The 22525-nt window shown below is 42.0% G+C and overlaps 2 protein-coding genes across 5 annotated transcripts in view; one reads left to right on the forward strand and one right to left on the reverse strand.

The window, feature by feature from the left end:
• Positions 1-411: 411 nt before the first annotated feature.
• On the reverse strand, positions 412-15997 carry zyx (zyxin). 3 transcript variants are annotated; one of them, XM_034611069.1, is made up of 10 exons: positions 15728-15997; positions 8299-8534; positions 7187-7452; positions 6233-6328; positions 4877-5452; positions 4469-4610; positions 3577-3746; positions 3248-3426; positions 2686-2806; positions 412-2583 (listed from the first exon to the last, which is right to left on the reverse strand). In XM_034611069.1, the coding sequence occupies exons 2-10, from the start codon at positions 8519-8521 to the stop codon at positions 2470-2472; spliced, it is 1887 nt and encodes a 628-aa protein (XP_034466960.1). In that variant the 5' UTR covers positions 8522-8534; positions 15728-15997; the 3' UTR covers positions 412-2469. The 3 variants fall into 3 exon arrangements, with proteins under 3 accessions (XP_034466960.1, XP_034466962.1, XP_034466961.1); XM_034611071.1 differs by having other exon boundaries at positions 1647-2583; positions 15656-15746; XM_034611070.1 differs by lacking the exon at positions 15728-15997 and adding an exon at positions 15240-15633 and having other exon boundaries at positions 1647-2583.
• Positions 15407-22525, forward strand: part of fam131bb (family with sequence similarity 131 member Bb) — a 28884-nt gene continuing 21765 nt past the window's right edge. Inside the window, exons 1-2 of one of the 2 annotated variants that reach the window (XM_034611120.1) lie at positions 15407-15505; positions 15918-17942. The gene's annotated coding sequence lies outside the window, so the exon portion shown is untranslated. Of the gene's footprint in view, positions 15506-15917; positions 17943-22525 lie in introns of those variants that run through there. The other variant, XM_034611121.1, reaches the window with a different exon arrangement.

Genomic DNA, 22525 nt, shown 5'->3' on the forward strand with positions numbered 1-22525 from the left:
GGATGTTATGTGGTTTGTGAACTTGTTAGGATTCTGGTTTGTATTTTCCCTCGTCCACCTGTCTGCAGGGTCAGAGGCTTCAGAGCAGAGGCTGGTAAGTGAAGGCCGACACATCACTTTTTGTTTTTTTTTGCTTACACATTGTTACACTGCATTGAATGAGAGCAAGCACTTCTTCCTGGAAAGTAAACACGCTTAGACGCACACGCACACGTCCGCTGTCGTCATTATCAGCGCAACACATGGCTGCTGACAACTGAGAGTCTCATTGAGAGTCTCAGAGGAAACACACGTTTTATGGACGTCACATGGACGGAGAGAATGTGGTGGCAGAAATAAACATCTGTCGAAACACTAGTTGACTCCCGAGTTCCAAAAAATGTAAAAGTTAAAGATGAGAAAACAACAAGATATTGGTATTTAGCATTTTATTCACTTTGTTTATCTTTTGATACAGCCACAGGAGGGAGGGGTGGGGCTAAATGTTTTTTTTTTTTAACATATACACATTCACACATATTAAACAGGAATTTATAAAAAAGGTATATGAAAAGACAAGGCATCCGAATGTAGTACAATAGGACATAACACAATAAAACGGCAGATAAATGCAACCGTGAAGGCATCATCATGTGTGTAAAATCACATGGTGATGTCAAAGGCATGGGCCACAGAGGTGGAGGAGTTTGTGCAAACAAAAGACATAATACTAGAGGAAATGCCCCCACCACCTACACAGTTAGCATGCAATGCTGAATCACTATTGCTGTGTTCTGTTAGTCGTTCTGTTATAATGCACCAGGCTCAATGCAAAGCACGGGTTACAACAGTTTTCTGATTCAGGAGTTCACTTCTGTGGCGGCAAATCCGGCTCAATTCTAGAGGAACGACGGAATACACACAAGAGAGAGAGAGTGGAGGAACATCGCCAGCTTAAAAAGAAAACATATCATTTGTAGGCGTTTATCAATGAAATACAGTACAGTAACATAAGAATTAAGAATAAAATAGTATATAACTGTCATGAGCAGACTGAAGTAGGAATAGTGGAAAGAATAGTGGTATTTACTGAATCATCAGAATAAATCCAGACCAAAAATAAAACTGGGCTCAAATACAAAAAACATTGAATGGAATTGTTTTAGAAAACCCCAATCTTGCAAACAGCTGCGAGATATTTGGTCACTATGTTTTAACAAGTGTTACCTGAAGCTCGAAGCTACCACCTCTACTGATCCATTTCCTGTTGTTACAACAGGTTCTTTTTGCACTGGCACACGTGTAATCTTAATATATAATAGAAAAAAGGTCCTTAAATAATATTATTTGCAAAAAACTATGTTATTATGTTTTTCAATGGGGTCTACTTAAATTCTATCTTGTGCAGGGGCTTCAGAGTCAAACTGACACTTAAAAAACACTTTTATTTCGCTATGAAACTGTGCAACAATAATCACATAATAGGTCCTGTTTTCAGCCATGCAGCTGATAGTTTTAACGACACTGTTTTTAAATTAGGAGATCCCTGGAATGGAATCCGTGCGTGGCGAATCTGTGCTCGTCTGTTTGTTCATTTGTGCATCTAAAAAGCATGCATCTAAAATACTTAACACTGTTGAATCAGCGCTGAACTATTTTTTTGATCTTTTTTTGTTCTAACCTTGGCCTGATATGATTAAGTAAAGAAAGCAACAAGACATAATTGATTGCATGCCTGTAGAAGAACAGATTCTTATCACAAAGAACAACATTCACTGTTTTCATCTGTTTTTTGCAGTCAACATTTAGCCCTAGAAAACTTTACAACGTTATCGGAGTAGATAGAAAGCAGTTTCTAGGGAAGCATCATTAACCATGCTTGCAGGCACAGCCACTGCTAAAGTGTTAAAGATGTGCTCTATCAACAGAGCCAGAGTGGTAATAACTGTGGAATGGTTGAATGGAGGTTCTGAATACACCTCACCCTATGGTAACAATCTGTTTTAGTAACATCAGTGTAGTTACCACGTTCACAGGGAAACAGACCAGCCAGTGAAAGTCTTAAGATGGAAATATCTCAGTTAATGGTGCTACCAACAATGCTGAGGCCAGAAAAACAAAGAAAGGCAACTTTATATTTTCATCGCACTGCTCTTTTTGACCAAACTGTTCTTGTGCAAGTTATGCTGGAAATTTTGAGAGTAAACTCGGGATTGGTACAAAAAATTTGCTCTTGCTCACAACGAAGGCTAAATGAGAGATAGATGAGTTAGAGATGGGGAATAAACGATGACTCAATGCAGTACATTACTTCTGCACTGAAGTGAACAGCGACTAGGGAATACTACACTGTATCGGCATGCAAACACTTTCACTCAGCACATTCACATTCACACCTGCAAACACATACTGAACAGAGCCCTGTTGCAAAGGCAAATCGGTAGCTGAGTGAATCCTGTGCTTTTGGATTTGGTTCATTGTTTGACACGATCACTGGGCAGCTTGCTTGGCTCGCTGGGTGTGGCACTTCATACACAGGATTTTACCATCCAATGGGTAGCAGCCATTTTCATCTGCTTCTATGGAGAGGGGACGATTACAGTCCTGCACAACAAAAGAATACATATTTATTATCATTTTACTAAATGCACCGCATGATACATATTTTTATTTCTTTTCCAAAATTCAGTATGATAACTGTCTTACCTCACAACGGTAACACTTGAGGTGGAAGTTCTTGTCGAGAGCCACCACTCTGACCGTCTCCTCGCTGCCTGGGGCAGGAATAATGGGCTCATTACAGCTCACACACAGAGGAGAGAAACGCCTGAAATAGAGGGATGGAAGAGCGGCTGTCAGTCAATCTTCCTCGGTCACATTCTCACTCCGTGTCAAGATAACCTATAACAGTGTATTCTAATGAATAAAATCGGTTGCTTCTGGACTTGGTGGTTAAAGGGTTGATCAATTTTGGCGATTTTGGCCAGTTAGTTCATCCGCATTTGAGGAAGCTGTGTCTATTTTTATTTTATCACAAGGAGATGGTGAAATAAGTTTTATTAAGTGCAGACAAAATGAGGAAGACATGTTGCTGTAGCTGTGTCTTTCCTCTACAACAACCAGTCTCATTGGGGATCCTCATTGGTTACATGAAAGGGATAATATAGCGACAGATTCAAACAGTGCTTTAATTAATTTGATCAGGAGAATTAATGTTGACAAATGTTCCATTAGGGCAATAACTGAGCAAACACGAGCCAGCAGCTACCTGTGGTAATCCTGGACACAGTAGGGGTTGTTGTTGTCGTCGGTGATGAAGGGCGCACCCTCAAGTACGCAGGAGCAGGTGCTGCAGCGGAAACAGTGGGAGTGGAAAGACTGGCCCACTGCCTTCAGCACACGGTCTGTGATCCTCTCGCCACATCGGGAACACACTGCCAGGGAACCCTGAGGAAGAAGAGAAGGAACAATAGATAGAGACATGAAACAAGGGAATAACCCTGAAGCACACAGGGAGATGGCACAGTCGCTGTGTCAACACTGTTCAGCACTTTCTATACATGTGTGCATATGTATTGTGTCTGAGTGTGTCCTCACCATGTAGCAATCCTCACACTGAGGACAACCATCCCTGTCATAGAACTGCATGCCCTGCAGGGGGCGATGACAACTCATGCAACAGAAGCAGTTTGAGTGGAAGAGTTTATCCATGGCTCTCACTGCTGGTTGAGTACGGGACAGGGCCTCGCCACATTTCCCACAAACCTCTGCAGTGGGAAGAGAGAGAGAGAGAGAGAGGGTGGGTTGAGGAGGGTTAGGTTATTTACAAACCGCAAAAAGCATCTTCTATCTCAGCTTTGCTTGTGTTAATCACAGTACAAAGCGTATTTTAGTAATTTACACACAAACTGAAACTCAACGTTTAATGGATTTGGCCAGTTGTACAGACTTAGGTATCAGTTTCATAAAACAGATGTAGCTTGATGTCTTTTAAGAGGACACATTTGTGAGCTAACAGTGGAGGAAGAAACACCACAGCAGAAAACCAGTGAAGAGTAAAATAAAAGCCTGCTACACATCGACTGTAGAATATAATGAATCAATTGTGAATTCAAATGTAATACCCATAATGGTTTGCATTTTGCAGTCATTCAGCAAACTGACAAGAAAATGATTTCTCTCTCTCTTTTGCATGTTGGAACATTTCCAGTGTGGGATATTAAAAATCTTATTGGAAATACTTGTCAGCACTCTATCACACAAACATCTCTTTCGGTTATATCGTGCAAGACTTGTGCATGATGTGAATACTGGCAGCTTCTTGATGAGCTTAATTAGCCACAGTGACATCAGTCATTAATCTACATTAGAACATAGAATTGTGGTGTGAGATAGAGGTGTGCTAAACAAGTCAGTGACAAGCGTGTGAAAGACAGAAAGGATGAGCGGTGCAGAGCGTATATCATTGAATCATTATGAATGTGCGTACCTGTAGGAGCGGAGGTGATGACAGGTGCGTGTTTGTCCATGTTTCTAATAAAGTCCTGGGTCATTCTCTCCAACTCCTCCACTTCTCTCATGTTGAGAGGAACACCTCCACCTGGGATAGCAACTTGGCCAGGGGGTGATGGCTGATAACACACACAAATACACACACACAGACGCACAAAAAACCATTAGCACGTGCCTATACATTGTTTACATTTTTTTCCTACAGCATGTCTTATAGAGCATGTTGTTATTTACGACTGAGCTGTTTACCTTTGAAAATGCTGTTAGTGTCCAGAAAGGCATAATTCTCATCTGCTGATTTATTTATTTGTACTTCCTGTACCTTTCTACTGTTTGTGGAATGCAAACATAGTCTCTTCATAGCTAAAATAAAGTTGGGACATACCGTTGATGCAGGGGGAGATTTCATTGGTTGGTTAAAGGAAGAGGGTGGAGATGTCATCATCTTGGGTTGAGGAGGGGGAGGCACAGCAGCAGGAGGGTTTTGGTTCGCATTGACTTGACTGGCAAAGGGAGAACTCTTTATGTGATGAGATGTTGGTGCAGCCACCATGCTTTTTGGTGGAGTAAAAGGTGCGGGGGGAGCTGCGGGTGGTGGAGGGAAAGAGCTGGTGGCATAGGGAGGAGATGGTTTTGGTGCTACACTGACGATGGGGGGGTTCTGGTTCAGATTCTGGTTCAGTTTTTGCGCCAGAGAGACAGACGAATTGGTCGGTCTCCCTCCAAAACTGGACTTGGGCGCCACCGCCGGGGCCTTGGAAAAGGACTGAGCAGCGGAGTTTGGGGCCGAGTTGTGATTGGCTTGACGGTTCGTTCTGGCTTTGAGTTCTTCGGCCCAAGGTGCTGGAGGTGGGCGGTCTCCCATCTCAGGAGGTGGGAGGAAGGAGAGCGCTGGTTTGGGAGCAGTCGGGGGCGGAGCTGAAGGCTTGGGGGCTGGTGCAGAAGGATACTGGCTCGGTAACTGAGGATAGAACAACATTAATAACATTCATTTTTCACTGATTCATTTAGCCCAAAACAAAGCACAAAGACAGACAAATTCAGGGAGAAGCTGTTCTGGTGTTGAATTTGTTCAGAAACATTTATCAGGAACTATAACTGAACAGAGAGAAGTTCATATCTAGTATAAAACATTTCTGTAATGCTGAAATGATACTGAAAGAGGTACTTAGTTTAAAAGTAAACACTGAAAGTGCCCTGTGGTTTGAGCTTATCAGAGGTGCTTCGTCTTTCTGACATTTATTTTGCGTTTTTGAGCCAACATTACTCTGCCATGATCCAGTACCTCCCAGTTGGATAAAAACACTCTCCATTTATGGCCCTTTCACTGGGTCTCTGGCAGCACAATCTGGCTTCATCACACTCTCATGCTCCTCACTCACTTCTCTCTCTGTTTCTCTCTCTCTCTCTTAGCAATTGTCTCCTCTCTCCGTGCGAATCAGCTGTGTGTGTGCTGTGTGTGCAGTTCACTTATCATTGAGCTTTCAACCCGAACAGACGAGGAAAGACCAATAAAACCAACCTGGCAACTCACCAAACTACTTCCACTGACCGACCTTGCTTTTTTTATTTTTTTACTTCCTCTGTCTGACTCATTCTCTGTTTCTACATCGTGCTTCCTGTGAGTCAAAGTCTGCTGTCACATTCCCTCTCATCCTATCTGTCGCTCTCCAGAGGACGTAGGTCCTCATATGTATCCTGAGGTTGTACAGTGTGTTCCCCGGCCCTCCATGCTTTGTACCTTGGGGTTAAAAGGTCCCCTGTTCTCCATCTCAGACAGCAGGTCAGTCAGAGTGTCGAGCTGTTGATCGAAGCTACTCTGTTTCCCCATCATTCTCTGGCAGAGGAAAGCAGAGGGAGAAAGAGTCAAGCACATTTCTTTACATCACCAAAATGAATGTGAATGAAGACGCACTGATGAGTATAGAACAGAAAACTGGATGACAATGACAAACACTGTAAATACATATGAGCAGGATTTACAAATACATACCTATAATTGATTAAAACACAATAATGTTTGGTTCTTTTGACTTTTCCAAAATGTAGAATGAAATATTGTTAAACTGTTTCAAACATTTGGTGCTTGCTCAGTTATTTGGAACAGCTACTGAGGTGGAACAACAAGAATCTGAAGAATGATAAACAAACAAATTTGATGACTTGATTAATGACTATGAATAAATGAAGGACATTTACATTTTATTTCCCTGGCTGGATGAGAGAGAACAGAGCATGCTGAATTATTCAATTTTCGATTCATTGGGCTGTATGCTGAGAAGAATTTAGAAGCTCTCTGCTAATTTAAACATGAGGTATTTTTCCAGTCAAGCCACTTTTCAATTCTGTTCTTTTACAGAATCTAATTCTACACACTGATGCTTTAGTAGCCCGACAATTCAACTGCAATTAATAGAATCTTACATTAACATGTCTACAATAAACCTTTCATTGCACTGTTTCAGTGACACAAATGTGCAATAATCCTGTTAGAGGCATGAAACTGGCCGATTTACCCTCGACTAATGTTAATATAATTTGTGGGAAAATCTCCAAAGACAGTGTTTCGTGCCAACACAACAATATCCCCCAGTGTCCTGGCTCATGATCAAATTATACCTAAATGCAGTTACATGCAGCGCAAGGAAGAAACATGCAGATGGCCGAAGCAACTTAAGATACCATCTTGACTTACCTGTGGGCTCAAGGCAGCACTGGGAATACTGGCGCCGGATGCGGGGAGAGGTGGAGGGGGTGGGGGAGGAGGGGGAGAGGGGAAGGCGGGCGGACAGGTGCTCTCCTCGGGGGGAGCCGGGAGGGGCAGGTCTTCTGCTACAGGAGGTGGAGCGGGGAAGGCGGGAGGGGGGGCGTCAGAGGCTGTGGGTAAGGTGTGGCATTCAGGGGGAGGTGCTGGCATGTCGTCATCCAGCGGAGGAGGAGGAGGAGGAGGGGGTGGGAAGTCTAACAAAAAAGAGGAGGGTTGAGAAAAGTTAGCTGCGACAAAACAACATCTTCATTTTCAATTAGGTTTCACTGTCAGTCATCAATCAGATATCCTGAATACAAAACGCTGGGGTGAGACGTATTCAATGACCTTTGGCTGTTTCTCTGATGCTTTCTTAACTCTAAATGTCGACTGAGAACATGAGTCAAATTGGGTCCTGTCTGGTAATGTGGTTATCCTGACATGTGTTTTCCTGCTCTAAAGATGCCCCATGGAGTTTTCATGTAAACAAAGAAAAGTTGTGTTTACACTCAGGGTTTCTAGCTAAAGTGTTTCTCAGCAACATTTACTTCCTGATAAAAACATCTCGAAAGCAGTTTCTTCAAATGTCTCTGCCATCAGGGGACGATATTAAAATTGTAACACCAGCAGCTTGAATGTGAATATTCCTGCGTGCACAGTGTTCTTTAAAATGTGCACAATATAAACAAAAATATTAACACACTAAAAAAAAACAGTACGGGGTACCTTTGTTAATGTGAGGATGTGTGACAACTATTATCAGCTCAGATATATAGAAACATAATTATGATCAGCTCCCACCCCCAAAAGCAAGGAATGAGTTTCTGCAACGTTCTCAACATTTGACAAAAATGACCAAAATGCAGGAAAATACAGCACATCAATGTAATGTCTCAACTTATTAAACCACACAACTGATGCATTTCTGTCGTACACTCAACTGTGAAGCTCTGCATGCTTGAGCATAAGAAGCAGCAGGAGGTGGGATAGCGAAGGGCTGCTTACTGAGTGGAAATAATACAGGTAGCTGCTTCAGAAAACAGCATCAATAATACACATACCATCACAGAGCGTAGGGGGGGGCACAGGCACATCTCCCACACGACCAATCAGACCTGTGCCTATCGGTGTTGGTGATGGAGCTGAGGGAGGCGTCAGGCTTTTTGGCCGTGGCGGTGCCACCGAGGCGAACTTCTTTGGCTGGTTGTAGAAGGACGGTGTGGTGACTTTGAAATTCAGAGAGGACGTCACCATTAACGGCTTACTGCTGTTAGAGTCCTCCATTTTGTGTATTTATCTGGGGATGAACACAGGAAACATTTTGGGCAACAGTTAGACGCCAAGCAGGACAATATAAATTTCTTATATAAGAGGCTGTTTTGTTACAGAGGTTTGAAACAGGTCTTACTCGCACACCTCACTTGAAACCAATAAACTGTAAATCAGCTGACTTGAGTCAAAGGCTTTGCATGCCTTTGCAGTGAGGCATGCTGGGTCTTTTGCAGGTGAAGTAGTGTTGATGGAACATTTTGGCCAGCCAAAAGTGAAAGAAGAATCTATTTTCACATGCAGACAAAATTTTGAGTGGTGTTGAGAAAGCTTTCCTCCAGTGCATTGTAAAAAATAAAATGGAGGAGTTGCTCCTTGCTATAAAATCCAAAACAAATTGTGGATGGTGGTGAGGAGGCTGCAGAGACACGTTAGAAAATAACGAGAGGAATAAATATTTGGGGGAAAGTTTTTCCCCCTTTCGCTCTGTTAAGTTTCTGGCTATAAAATTGACAGGGGCTTCCTAAAGTTGTGTGTGTGTATATATATATATATATATATATATATATATATATATATATATATATATATACATAGCTTGTCATCCTCTATTTGTACAAAACATTAAGTTCTTTTATATAAACTACAAAAACAGATTACAATATAGACCAGCACCTATTGCACACTTAAGGGCTGATGCACTTCTGTGTCGACTAGCTTAACTAATTAAGATGCAGGTTTATTGTGGCTCACAACGTCTTTGGATTGTTACTGGATTCAGCAGTAAAACGAGACCAACTGCTGAGGATTCTATAAATCCAGTGTTACTGAATCCCCTTAAACACAAACACATCGACAACTGGTGCACAGTGGAATGAGAGAAAGGTGTGTGAAAATGTCCTCAGGCCACGTGTTTGTACAGAGCCAACACGGTAGACAAGGTGGCACTTGCAGATGCTAGAGACAATGTACAATATTTAACAAACAGCGGTTTACAGTGACTTAAAAATGCAGGGGTACGAAAGTTTACAAGAGAAAGTCTGGTTTGAAGTAGCGGTGATGGCAGGAATCATAACATTTTCATGTGAGGTGCGTCAGAGAGGGGGTGAGCTCAAATATTTACCTCGCCCATGCTGACGGTTTAAAAAAATGTTGACGCTACTTCAGTGTCCAGATTCCTTTTCGGCACATATTTCCCTGGCGGCAACTAGACCTTCAAACTTAACCTTTAGTTGAAAGCACGACTCCACAGTCCATCCTCTACTAACACACACAAACACACATGTGCGCACACATCTGTACTGGCCCTCTGCAGCTGTTTAACAAACTATTTGATCCTTGAGGCACTGAAATAGTTGCGTACGCCTAAAAAAAACAACCTGATTAGACCTGTGGCAGCGATTAACGCACCAGTGTTTGGACAATTTAAGCAGCCTTTAATAGGTTGTGAAACATGCGCGCTTTCAGCTACAACCACGTAACAGAATGAGTTTCACAGATCACATTTTCCAGTAAACAAACAATATGCATGCGTTTCCCTGATGAGGGTTACAAAGCACTGAGGCCTACATGAGCATCACAATTACGGTACAGACCATTTTCTCAGTCATGCATAATTCAAATATACTCAAATAAATGCATTAAATGTTTTTTTTGCTTTACTAAAGCTACACCAATCCTTCTAGAAGTATTTTATAGGCATTTTCCACCTTTATTTTATTGATTGAACAGTGGACATTAAGTTTGAAATGGAGAGAGAGAGAGAAAATGGAGAAGACTCGCAGCAAAGGGCTGGGTAGGAACCAAACCCGTGGCTGCTGTCGGAGGACTCAAGCCTCTGGATGCACCAATCCCTCCTAAAAGATGGTTCTGCAACTAGTCAGACTAGAAAACTGCATTTAAAGTTGTGTTTTGATGCAGATTTCTTAACAACACAAGCTCTCCTTAGCTTTAATATTCGGTCACAGCACTTGAGTTGATGTGTAAACTTTTCCCCATAAAGAGTGAAACATTAACACCAAATATCAAATGGTGCAAATGCTGAAATAACTCTAAAAGGTCTCTAAATTCCCATGTCCCCAACTACACCCCTTCAAACAGCCACAGAAGAGGGATTGCACCATTTAGATGTTATTGAGTTAGCATTTTGAAAACAACCTTTTCGAAAATGAGATCAAGTCAGACAATTATTAGGTAGACGGGGCTTTTCTCTGTAAAAAAAGAAAAAGAAAAAAGGAACCAACCAGGACAAGTCTGAATGTTTCATCCTCATTCCACTTTGTTGGGACACACAGGCTACACTTCAAGTTCTGACAAGACAAACACAAGCCTCACAGTTCCTGAATGTTTCTCAGGAGCTCAGGAACTCCTATGATGAGAAAGCACTGCATCTGCTTTTTGAGTCAGCTTCCTTCAATGCAAGATGGTTTGATGTTGAGTAATTTTAACCATATATGTCCAGGTTGATGCTATGATGCCCTTTACTGACACAGAGGTGTCAGCTATTGCTTTGCGTCATGAGACATCTCATAATGAGTCACAGATGTGTCAAAGATAGACAATAGTTTCAGCACACAGCGACATGATTGAGCCCCTTATAATACTTTACTTACATTATGCATTCTATCAGCTAGATGTACAGTTTGTATGTAAAGGTTTTTATGTTTTGTTATGTAATTAGATAAGACCATATATTTTCATACATTTTACACAAATCCTAGTTAAAATAGATTATTTTGTGACATATTTACAACCTCACAGACAAAGGTTTAACTAAAGACTTAAAGACCTAAAATGATCTAATGCCTTTGTCACTATCCTTTAAGTACAATACAAAAACACTGACCTAGAGAACCGTAGCTCCACTTCACTGTCCTACTGATAATAATTACATCATTGTCCCACTTTAATAATTCAGAAAGTCTCTGCATTAGTAAGTAGGGTAAGATGCTGAGGCTCCAGTGGAAAGGCAAACTAAAACAAAAAGAGAAAAGATAGGTGTGCTTCAGTCTTGTGGAGAATAGTTGGCTACTCATTTATCCAACCTACTTCATGTTGAATGAAGTGGACTCTTAATACAAAAACAGATTGACTGTTAACAGTTGAGATAAAGCTCTTGGCTTGACATGAGTGTCGTACGTATGAATATTAACAGAGTACTCTAAACATCTATAATGGCTTTGTAGAAGAAGTGCTTGACAAGGGGGGATACAGACTTTGATTTAGTCTTTTCATAACAGTACTTCAGCTACCTCATCTCTAAGAGACAATATGCAACAGTCCTCTCAATTATTCAAGAGTTGTAATAACTAGTGGTCAGGTTCCATCTGTTTCCTTGATACGGACCTGAGGGATTTTAAAAAACGGTGAGATCAGCTACACACTCAGCCCCAACAGGCCTACTTCAAATTTATCTTGAAACCTGATCCTTGAGAGGAGAGAGACCCTTGACTAAAGGAACATATTTGGCACGACTACTCCATGACATCATCTTTTTCGCTGTTTCAGTTACACTCCAATCAGCCCCCCCTTCTTTCTCTACATTTCCTCTTTGTTATTTTTTTGCTCCCTAACTGACGACCTGAGTTTTTGTCTTAAGTTCTGGCTTACTCTCACAATCTCATGAACAGAAACAAACATTTTTGTCTATTTTTTGTGTGTGTTTTTGTATAACTGAATGACGTCACTTGAGGCTGCATTTAATAGGTTGTACTTTACAGCTGTGGTTGAGAGTGTGTCATCGTGTAGCCTTTACGTAGGCCCCAGCAAACATCACATACTGTACTCTGCAGCTTTTGAACTTTGTATAAACTCCACAGGGCTTTAACAGGGTTAGAAAATTGGTCCTCAGCACGAGTTTGGGCACCACAGCCCAGTTGGTTTTCATTCCATCTTATCAGGGACCGAGTTACACATGGGATGGAGGGAGAAGGTAATAGACCTAACTGCCTTGTAGGATATAAAAACCAGCAGGGCTACGGTTCTTTGTGACGTGGGTTGGAGAATAACTCCCCCTGAAAACATTCAGACTTCTTCAAGACATGCAAACAGGGAGTTGCAGGGAGCATTTGAAGTCATACATGTACTATTAAACAGCTCAAAAGAGCAAACAAAAGACTTGGGGTCTTTGTGGCACACTTTCTATTGTCTTTGTATTTTATCTCAGGCTTGATCAAATTCACATGAAGGCGCAAGACTTTGTGATACAGTAGCTGTTAAGGAGGAATTTACCACACAACAATTTCACTCAACAGTAATTTTCTGCCCTGTGGTCATAGAGGAACAAAATTGTAGCTTATATACTGTGCTGCTGCTTTTAAAGGGTTGTATAGGGAAATGTTGTAGCATAGTGTCTAATTGAACCAACATATTGTTAGTTCAACCCTTTTTTCCAAAAATGCAATGCAGGTAGAGAAATTCTCAATTTAGTAATATTTTGTGCCACAACGATTCAAACATTAAAGTATGTCCCTGTTTTAAAAAACGCTGGTAAAGATCCTGATTAAGTAATAAGCTTGCTATTGTTATAACTGCTAACTTTTTAAAAAAAGAATAAAAACATAAGAAAGGAAAAGATTTTTCAATGTCTAAAGCTTCCTTATCTGTTAACCTGAAAACCCCCCCCTGAATTTCTGACAGTACTTCCAGTATTTCCTTCCATGTCTGGCCAGTCATTATATCAGTGAAGAGTGTGTTGTTTATGAAACTCTCTATTGTTCTGATGCTAATAGCACACAGTTTCTGGGAAAGCGTGTCTGGGCTGGGGGTCACTAATGCGGGGACAAACAACCCTTTTGAGTCCAATCTTACAGGTCACTGGACATGCATTGAGCACCAGTGTTCTGTGGCTGGTGAATGAATGATTGAAATGGCAGCATCTCAAAACTGGTAACAACATCAGCCAAATGGACTGCGTGTCAAGCTCTCACATGAACTGCCCTGTCTGACTTGAACTGACATACATTAAAACGATGCAGGCCACGGATAAGCTGGATACATGCAGTGATTTGAGACACAGGAATGCTCTAAAATAGCTTGTGTGTCTTGGCTCATGGAGGCAATCATTAAAAAAGGAGGATTCTTCGTCACCCAGGCCAGGAATGGTAGCATATAGCCATTCATGGATCATCTTCATTCACAGATGTTAATTCGACTCACCAATGTACTGGAGCGTCAGTGACCGTTATCCAAGTCAGTTCAAATGAAAGCACCACACCAACCTCAGACTATAGCCATCCTGCTATAAATCATTCTCAACCACAGATTTCTGTGGCTGTGGATTGTGGCTCCCCTCCTATCTCGCTGATGAAAAGGCAAATTAAAAAGGCCAGGCACAACTGTGTGGCTACAGATAATCACAGGATTTTCACATTCTCAGAGTTGTAGTAAATCTAAGTTAAAATAGCCTTAACTCTCATGTATTCTCCCAACTTCCTCTATTATCCCAGCTTTGACGCTCATAACTTGTCTAATACCCCAAAAAACATTATCTTTGTTTCTGTCCAAATAGTTGGTAATATCACATCAAGGTTTCGCAAAACTGATATAAGACCTGATCCAGATTTCGAGTACGATGTTAACAGAGGCAAAAATCTGAAAACAGGATTCTATTGCACATGAAAGCAGTTACCTACCATTTTGTTGGCGGCACAAACTAAAACACGGTAGGACATGATTGAGTGTGAGAGGTTCATAATTATCTATTTTTGGAACTATGTCAGCGTGCCATCCAATTCCATTCCATTCCTCTGGCTGACTTTGTAGAGTGAAGGGTTGGTCCTACACATTAACTGGTCCTCGAGAATGAGCACCAGTCTATTTTGCAATCGCTTCAGATTCAATTACAGACACTCCAAGTTGGCACAGCTACATACATACCATTTAATACGCATGTTGTATTGGTGGCGGATTGAATTCTTACTCATACTAGCTTTGTTTGAGGTCTGAGAAAGATGAGGTGTGTTCACTACACTGTAACATACTTACACCTGTTTTAGTCCAAGTGTACTTGAATTTCATTTACTCTATTGTATTTTAAAACACATAGTCTTCACCTACAGGGTTGGGGTTAGGGTCTCAACACCCGTCACCTGCAATATGGGGGAAGGTATGAGAGACTGGGCCTATATACACTGAATCGTATAGATAAGTCAACAACACCGTGTGCTCCAGCCAAGTCCTTATAAGACTTTCACACCCAGTTCTTGTAAGTACATACTTTCTTTTCACGTGTCCGGCTCCTCCCACCTTAGCACCCCATTGATTCGATTAGGTTTGGTTAGCCAACTGTTAGCTAAGGCTCTGACAGCTGACAGCAAACGGATGAATGGTCACAACCGCAACCAACGTAAATAACTAAGTGTTCACTAACCCCCTCACCACTATCTAGTCATGTGAATAATGGTGTGTGGGGGGGGGGGGGGGGCTAAAGCACATCACTTTGTGCTCGTATTAACCGTTAGCCTTGACAATGCAGTCGGTTGGCGTTAGCTTGGCTCGGGTTGAATCTGTTAGCATAACACGTTAGCCCCTGAAACAAATAATGGCTGATGTGTTCCTCACCCACAACTCTCTCACCCGCCCAGTGATAAACGGTATCGTCACCTCTCTTATCAACGACCACAGCGGGCTTCACGTTAGCTCGGGTCGGTTCCACACTCTCTGAGCCTCGGCTACGTTTCGGTGTTGAAGCCGAAACGCCCCATTTTTTTTTTTTCACCCCCTTGATTCTTACCTCAAGCTGCTTCTCTCAAACCGGGACTGTCACCGGGTTCCTACTCCACACACCCACACACACACACTGGGTCACAGCCGCGTTTCTCACGTCCAGCCCCGTCCACTCGGTGGCTACACTTCCGCGTAGCTCTCCCCTTTATCACCGCTAGCCATCAGCTGGTTGTAGCAGGCTGCTGCACCTCCAGGGACATTTATTCACATTTACCGCACAAATACAGAGCCGGGGGCGCAAAGAGGAGGCCGGGGACCACCGCCCACTACCCGGTGCCCCCTCAACCTCAGTGGGCAGCAGCTTTGAACTGTCTCGTAAAGGAAGCTACAGCAGCTGCCATGTGACAAAACACACAGAGGTGCCATGACTTCACAGAGGAAATATCACATCATCACACATGCATTGACAAAGGATTGTTTTACCTTATTAGGAAACCTGTAGCAGTACCACCACCTCTTATTATCCTGATCCCCCCCGGAGAGACAATCACTTACCCTGTCAGTGTGGATCTCTTCCCTTTTTTTACTTCCACCACTTCCTTTTGTTCCTCTTTTTCTGCTCTCTCTCTCTCTCTCTCTCTCTCTCTCTCTCTCTCTCTCTCTCTGTGTGTGTGTAGGTTGCAGCTGAGTAAGACTTGACTGTAATGGTAACTTCTCTTTTTCTTGTCTCTTCCCCTCGCTCCAGCTATTAGACCCTCCCCCTGTGCTTCTCGCTCTGGAAAAGGAATGACACCATCCTTCCAAACAAGTTCTTTCTTGTTTGACTTTGGCTCAGGACTTGTGTATCACTATGTAAACAGCACCTCTCTCTACCCCTCTCTCTCTCTTTCTCTCCCTCCCTCTCTCTGTGTGTGTGTTCATAAACTGTCCAGTCAGACCCCTCCTCCTCCTCCTCCTCTTCATCCTCCTCTCCCTCCTCCTCCTGCTCTCTTTTCTCTCTGGATTCTTGCAGCATTCTTCATTCGGTGACATCAACCCTGTTGCCTCTCCTTGTAAGGTCAGACTGAGGGAATGAGGGAGCCAGAGGGAGGGAGAGATAATGGGGCTAAGGGCTTGATTAGATACAGACTGTAAAAGCGGTCAGGGCTTTTTTTTTAAACACAAGGAGGCACAGCAGCTGAAGAAAGTATGTTTAAGCCGAGCTGGGTTGTGGAAGAAGTTTGTATTTACTCTGATAGACTTTCTTCCACTTGCCTCAACAAGAAAGCAAGATTGTAAAGGCGTTATTCTGCCACATTTCTCTTTGCTGTGCACTGAGGCAGTAAACATGCAACGAGCTAGATTGCTTCACTGTACATGATTAGTGCGCCTGGTTCCAGAGCAAATACATTTCATGGCTCTCTCTCTCAAAAGCAACTGTTGTTCGTCACGACAATGAGGATGTGATCGCCCTCAACTTGGCGTGAAATAACACCTCCCATCCTGCACACCAGCCACCACCACATAATGTACTTTAAACTCACACACACAGCTCACACATTACTACAGCCCACACCTTTGTTTGACTCTTATTCACACTTTCAGGTCCAGTGATTGTGTGTACACTGCAGGAAATATCTCATGTCTATCACTCAGTCATTTGACATTCATTTTAAACATTACAGTTTTTTTTATCGTATATATTAGGTTTTAATTTTGACCACAAATTAAAACATTATTAGTTAAAGAGACTTCAAGCTAATTAAATGTTATGCCTTTGTGAAATCAATACTTAATTCTGTACCTCATTTTTGGAGAGCAAACGATTAAGTAATTGATTGAAGAAATTTTTGTCAGAAATAATGAAAAATAATCAATTTGAAACATGTAGGAGCATTTTATTGTTCATCTTTGTCATGCATTAGCGACTCAGTTGAAGGCTTTTCTATTTTTTCCCTCATGTATCACACCTTGTGTTTTTTTTTTAACACATAGGTTTCCAAACAGACACATTTTGTTTTTGTCTTGTTTGCTTTTATACCCTTGCTTATGTTTTTTCAGCACATTTCTTGACAAACAATTTCAGTTCTCAGCCCCTAACAAACTTTTTGTCTTTGAAAATTGATTGTGAGATGGAATGACTTGTTAAAGTGGATATGTATCAAGAGAATGTTTGGTGAGTAATACATATGTACGATTTACTGCAGTCTCACCGAGATCGCCACGCCCTCACAGATCACCCTGTGACACCTAGGTTGAGACACAGCAAACTCAATTGAACCTGTGAAACCACGGGGACGGTCTCGATTGAGTTCTGTTTCATTCAAACCTCCACATTAGTAGTTGTGTAACCTGTTGTTGCCTGATTCATGTCTGGGAACTACAGGGAGTGGTCATTGGGGTCTTTGATAGCCCATTGTCCAACAAGGAATGTTTCCAGTCTCTCCCCACTTCCACTGGCATGAAAAAAATGTGTCGAGTTACCACTCAGAGTTTTCCACATCAACTCTGAGGGGGAAAACGTGCACCCCATTCTGGCTGCGGCGGACACAGCCTCTCATGTGAGAGGAGGTCCATGTTTGTTTGTCATACTAGATTCCAGCTGATCCATGAGATTATACATTCTGTTTGACCAGTGAGGGGATTAAGAAAGCTGAAGTGACATATGTGTAACATTCTTCTGTCCCTTTTTCAGCCAGCTGCAAACACTGACTGGTACCTTGATGTCTCAAGTTGGGAAAGTTTGGATCAGTTAAGGAGAAGGCAGCTCCAGGGTCCAGTCAGTCTGGAGGTAAGACCAAAAAACAAACAAAAAAAAAGAAGCAGAAGGCCGTCAGAATCAGAGCCAGACAGCCTGGAATGCAGCCAAACCTTGGAATGAACAGTTCCTCTCCCCCTCCCTATCTAAAGCACCATATTTTTCTTCCCCTCTCTCTCTTTCTCTCTTTCTCTCTCATGCTGCATTTTTCCACCACTTTTCTCCCCCAATCGCTCCATTTCCCAATGTGCCCTTCATACGCACAACTTTTATTTCCCTTCCCATCTTTCTTTCCGCTCCTCCCTTTCCACCTCCCACTGCTCGTGTGAGTCAGTACCTGCTCACAATACCTCAATGCTCACAGTTAATGTCCTCATCTTGGATCATTTTCAATTCATTCAGAGGTACAGTCCCTCTCGCTCTTTCTCCCTCTCTCTCTCTCTGGACACGTCACAAAGGGAGAGGGAGAATCCATTTGAATATAATTTCATGTTTTTAGTCGCTCACACGCAAGCAAAGTATATTATCTGTGCTCCATCTGAGCAGTTAGGAATTAAAACCCATTTTACACACAACACACTCTGTTGATATGCATGCACAAACCTATTTTTGTGAGTATTTTATTATCTTAGCTTTCAGATTTAACATCGAAAGTTCCTGGCCCTTCCCACACAGGCTCCCAAAACACGAGAAAAGACTCAACACATTAAACAAAGACTTTCATGATGATTTTCTTGGAATAATACACGTGTTACCAATTTGACTCTAATTTGCCCGTAGGTGTGGATGGGAGCATGAAGGGTTGTTTGTCTCGGTATGTCGCTCTTGTGATAGACTGGTGACCTGTCCAGGTCGCGCACAAGTCCTCTCCCTCATCGTGTAAACATGAAGTGTAGCCTGTGATGAAGGTGCAAGAACAAAAAGCTGTGAACAGGTTTAAGAAAAAAATTCAAGCATAGCTGGTTTTGACTGAGAACTGCATACTTTTGACTAGAGCTGATGCTGATACTGACTATAAAGAGTAAAGGTATAGAAAATTCCAATATCGATATATCGGCCACTATTAGTCAGTGGTTCTCAAACAAGGGTCAGTGTAAAGAAAAAATAGGCATTGTTCCAAGGGGCATATATGGAATATTTTATTTTCTTGAAGGGGTCCTTGGCTGAGAAAAAATGGAGAACCTCTGATTTATATTATAAACTGTAGGTTGGTATGTTGGAGTTGTGTTTTATTGTTTCTCTTCACCTGTCCCTGCAGGGCATTGGACTACAAATGGACATTGGGTAGAAGATCATTTTGGTAAAGAGCCTGTTTTCTTTGTCTGAGATTACATTTTTTATTTTCAGCATTTCAAAATTACCCCAAGCATTATATCCTATAACGGATTTCATTTGCTTCCACACTGATATATCTCTGACTGAGCAAATATCAGTTGATAAAATCTGTTTAAATCACCAATGTAAATCAGTCAGAGGAAAAATGTCTCTGCTGCCAAAACTGGCTTCCTTTCAATGTCATGGTTAGACTGCACTAATTCAGTTCCCCCAGCAGGTGTCAGACTCACATACACATGACTGTGCCACACAAACCAGACTAAAAAGCCTTTAGGGAGGAAGAATCCCCCAGAAACTCAGAGAGCAAGCAAATCCACTTCAGCTGGAGATGTGATGAAAAAAACCAAGAGGGAAACTTGTAAATACTGACAGGACTATAAAAAAACACTGATGGGCGTGTTGAGGAGAACAGACACATGAGGAACAAGCTAAACACAGAAGCATCACTGAGGATAAACGGCGTGGCACTGGTGGTGGTCTAGACGCGATGGGCTGGAGAGAAGAAGAATGTAGGGTAATTGCAGGACAGAGGGAAAGAGAATTGTAAATAATAGAGGAGAGCTGGGAACTCCTCGTACGCAAGTTGTTTTTTTTTGCCTTGTGTAAGTGCACAGACATCATGAGTGCAGAGGCTCCATACCCTCAACACACACATATATATACAACGCTCCCCAAAAAATATGTCGAACTGAGAAATTCAAGTTAGAAATCAGCCCACAGCATCAACTAATAATACACATGAACTCCATCTCACACTGGTTAAAATAAACCCTAATCATACAAGCATGACCATTAGAGATCACCTTATCAAAGACTGCCTCTTTTCAGAACAGCATTTATATCCCTCGCTTGTACCCACCCACCTCCTACGCCCTCTCCATCTTCAAAACAAACCCCTCACTATCAGTAATTCCCTCCCGTCTTGCTTTGCCCCCTTCATCTTTCTCTCTCTCATCTTCTCTTGCCTCCATTTACTCCTCCCTCCTCACCAACAGTACATATTTTCTCTCCTTCTTCACATGTGAAACACAAAGCATGCTGGCTGTCAGATATAACCCCCCCCCCCCCTTCTTTTCTCCTCAAGACACACACACACACACACACACACACACACACACACACACACACACACACACACACACACACACACACACACACCACGCTCTCCCTCAACTAGCTAGGTGGCTCCTAGAGGGCAAATTTGTAATGTGGTTCTAATTAACTCATAATAGTAACACCGACCAGCTGCAGTTACATTTAGCAGAGCTGAGAATAAAAACAAAGCTACAGTATATAGAAACAACAGTAGAGCTCATGCCTCCAACAAGGCCCAACAGTCCCTTTATGAAACCACATTTAAATTTGCTACATCTGTATATATAACTTCCTGTATCCGCCCCTTGATCCGGATCCACACCGAAATTCAAGGGCTTCTTTCTTGACCCGTACCACATCCTTCCACCGAGTTCCGTGATAGTCCTTACTGTAGTTTTTGCGTAATCCTGCTAACTAACAGACAAACAGAGGTAAAAGCCGAAATCAGTGGAGTGATCCAAAACAGAGTCTGTTAGTAAATGGTCTATTCTAGTGTCTGAGCATTTTTTTTTAACAAAAACGCTTTTAAAACTTTTTGAATGACTTTGGAAACAGATATTTCTATTCATCAGTGCAGAACTCCTTTATGGAGACAGTATTAAAGCTGTTATTCATTATCCCTGAGGTGCGTCCTACATAACAACCAGAAGCTGATAGACGGATAGAGACAGATACATGAAAGTCACTGATTACACGAATGAGATGTGTGTGTGTATATGCGTGTGTGAGCCCTCAAGATAATATTAATCAGGCGAGGTTGCATTTAAATTCAGCGCAACATCATCACCCCAGATAAGAAAACAAGAGATGTGTTGACAGGAACAAAATGTTGTCTGTGACATGTGTTGCAAAGCGGTTTGCATGTCTTGGTACACGCGTGTGTAAGGGTTAAGTTAAGGAGTGGACCAAGATGGTGAGAGGTGGTCATCTCTATGAATGGCCCATGTATCACGAGTGAGATTAGTGTCAAGAATTTCTTCCCTCTGTGTTTGACCTTGTCTCGCACCGATGGGCCTTATCATAGATCATCACGTTGTCACAGGTGCACCGTATCGATATACATGAAGCATGTGGCTGCTGGTAATAATTATTGTCATTATTGATAAATGTGGATCATAAGCTCAATTAATAAATGGATCATTTGTCCTACAAAACATCATAAAACAGCTGAAAAATGAAAAAAGACGGTCACAACTTCCACAACTCAAGGTGATATCATAAAAATGTCTTGTTTTGTCCGACCAACAGTCCGAAACCAAATGATTTTTATTGTATTGTCATGTTAAATCTCTGTCAGTCGACTAGACGCAGCTCCAGCGAATGTGTTTTGCGTCTCAGAAATCTGACCTAGTTTGTGCTGAGGGTTAAATATGTCCCAATGAATCCAGAAGAAAAGGAGAGAACCAAACATGAATGATAATGGCGAGGTAAAGCGACACAGACGCACAAAGATTAACTGAGGATTTCAGTAATAGAAAAAAAGCATGATTTACAACGAAGCTGTGTAAAGAAAGATTGACTGAAGCATTATAAAGACATCCAATCTGAGCCTGACACCAAGTGACGGGCATATGTGGAGTGAATAGAGACCCAGAGAGGGAAACAAGCGTGTAAGACAAAAGACTCTGTTTACTTAATGTATTTTATAGAACCCAGGCTCAGGGGGAGTGAAGCTGACCCCTTCAGCAGCCTATAGCCACCAGAGAGAGCTCACATACATCTATATATAAACCCACAATGCAGGGATTGGCTGGATTATGTGTGATTTGTTATGTCTGGCAAGTCACACATCCACTGTTAACCCTTCTGTTAGTGTGGCTCCGTCCTTTTCATGTAGTTGACACGCAATCAAGAACAAACTCAGCAGTCCAGGCACTCTGTTTGAGAATCTTTACTGAAACTTTCTTCTTGATGTATACAAAATAAACAAACAAAATAAATTCAGTAATCTAGTAAAGAAACGTGGATTGGAGTACGAGCACATTGGGAGACTATAGCTTCAACAAACAAAAGCTAAACAAGCACAGGTAGCACATTGACCAGATGGATGGATGGATGGATGGATGGATGGATGGATGGATGGATGGATGGATGGATGGATTTATGGATGGAATGCTGCAATGCATATGTGAAACTGCCTATTCTTAACAAATCAAGCGTGTCAGAAAATGATTTAAACAAATATT

Source organism: Hippoglossus hippoglossus, chromosome 16 (genome assembly GCF_009819705.1).
Source record: "Hippoglossus hippoglossus isolate fHipHip1 chromosome 16, fHipHip1.pri, whole genome shotgun sequence".
In the NCBI taxonomy this organism is placed as follows: Eukaryota; Metazoa; Chordata; class Actinopteri; order Pleuronectiformes; family Pleuronectidae; genus Hippoglossus; species Hippoglossus hippoglossus.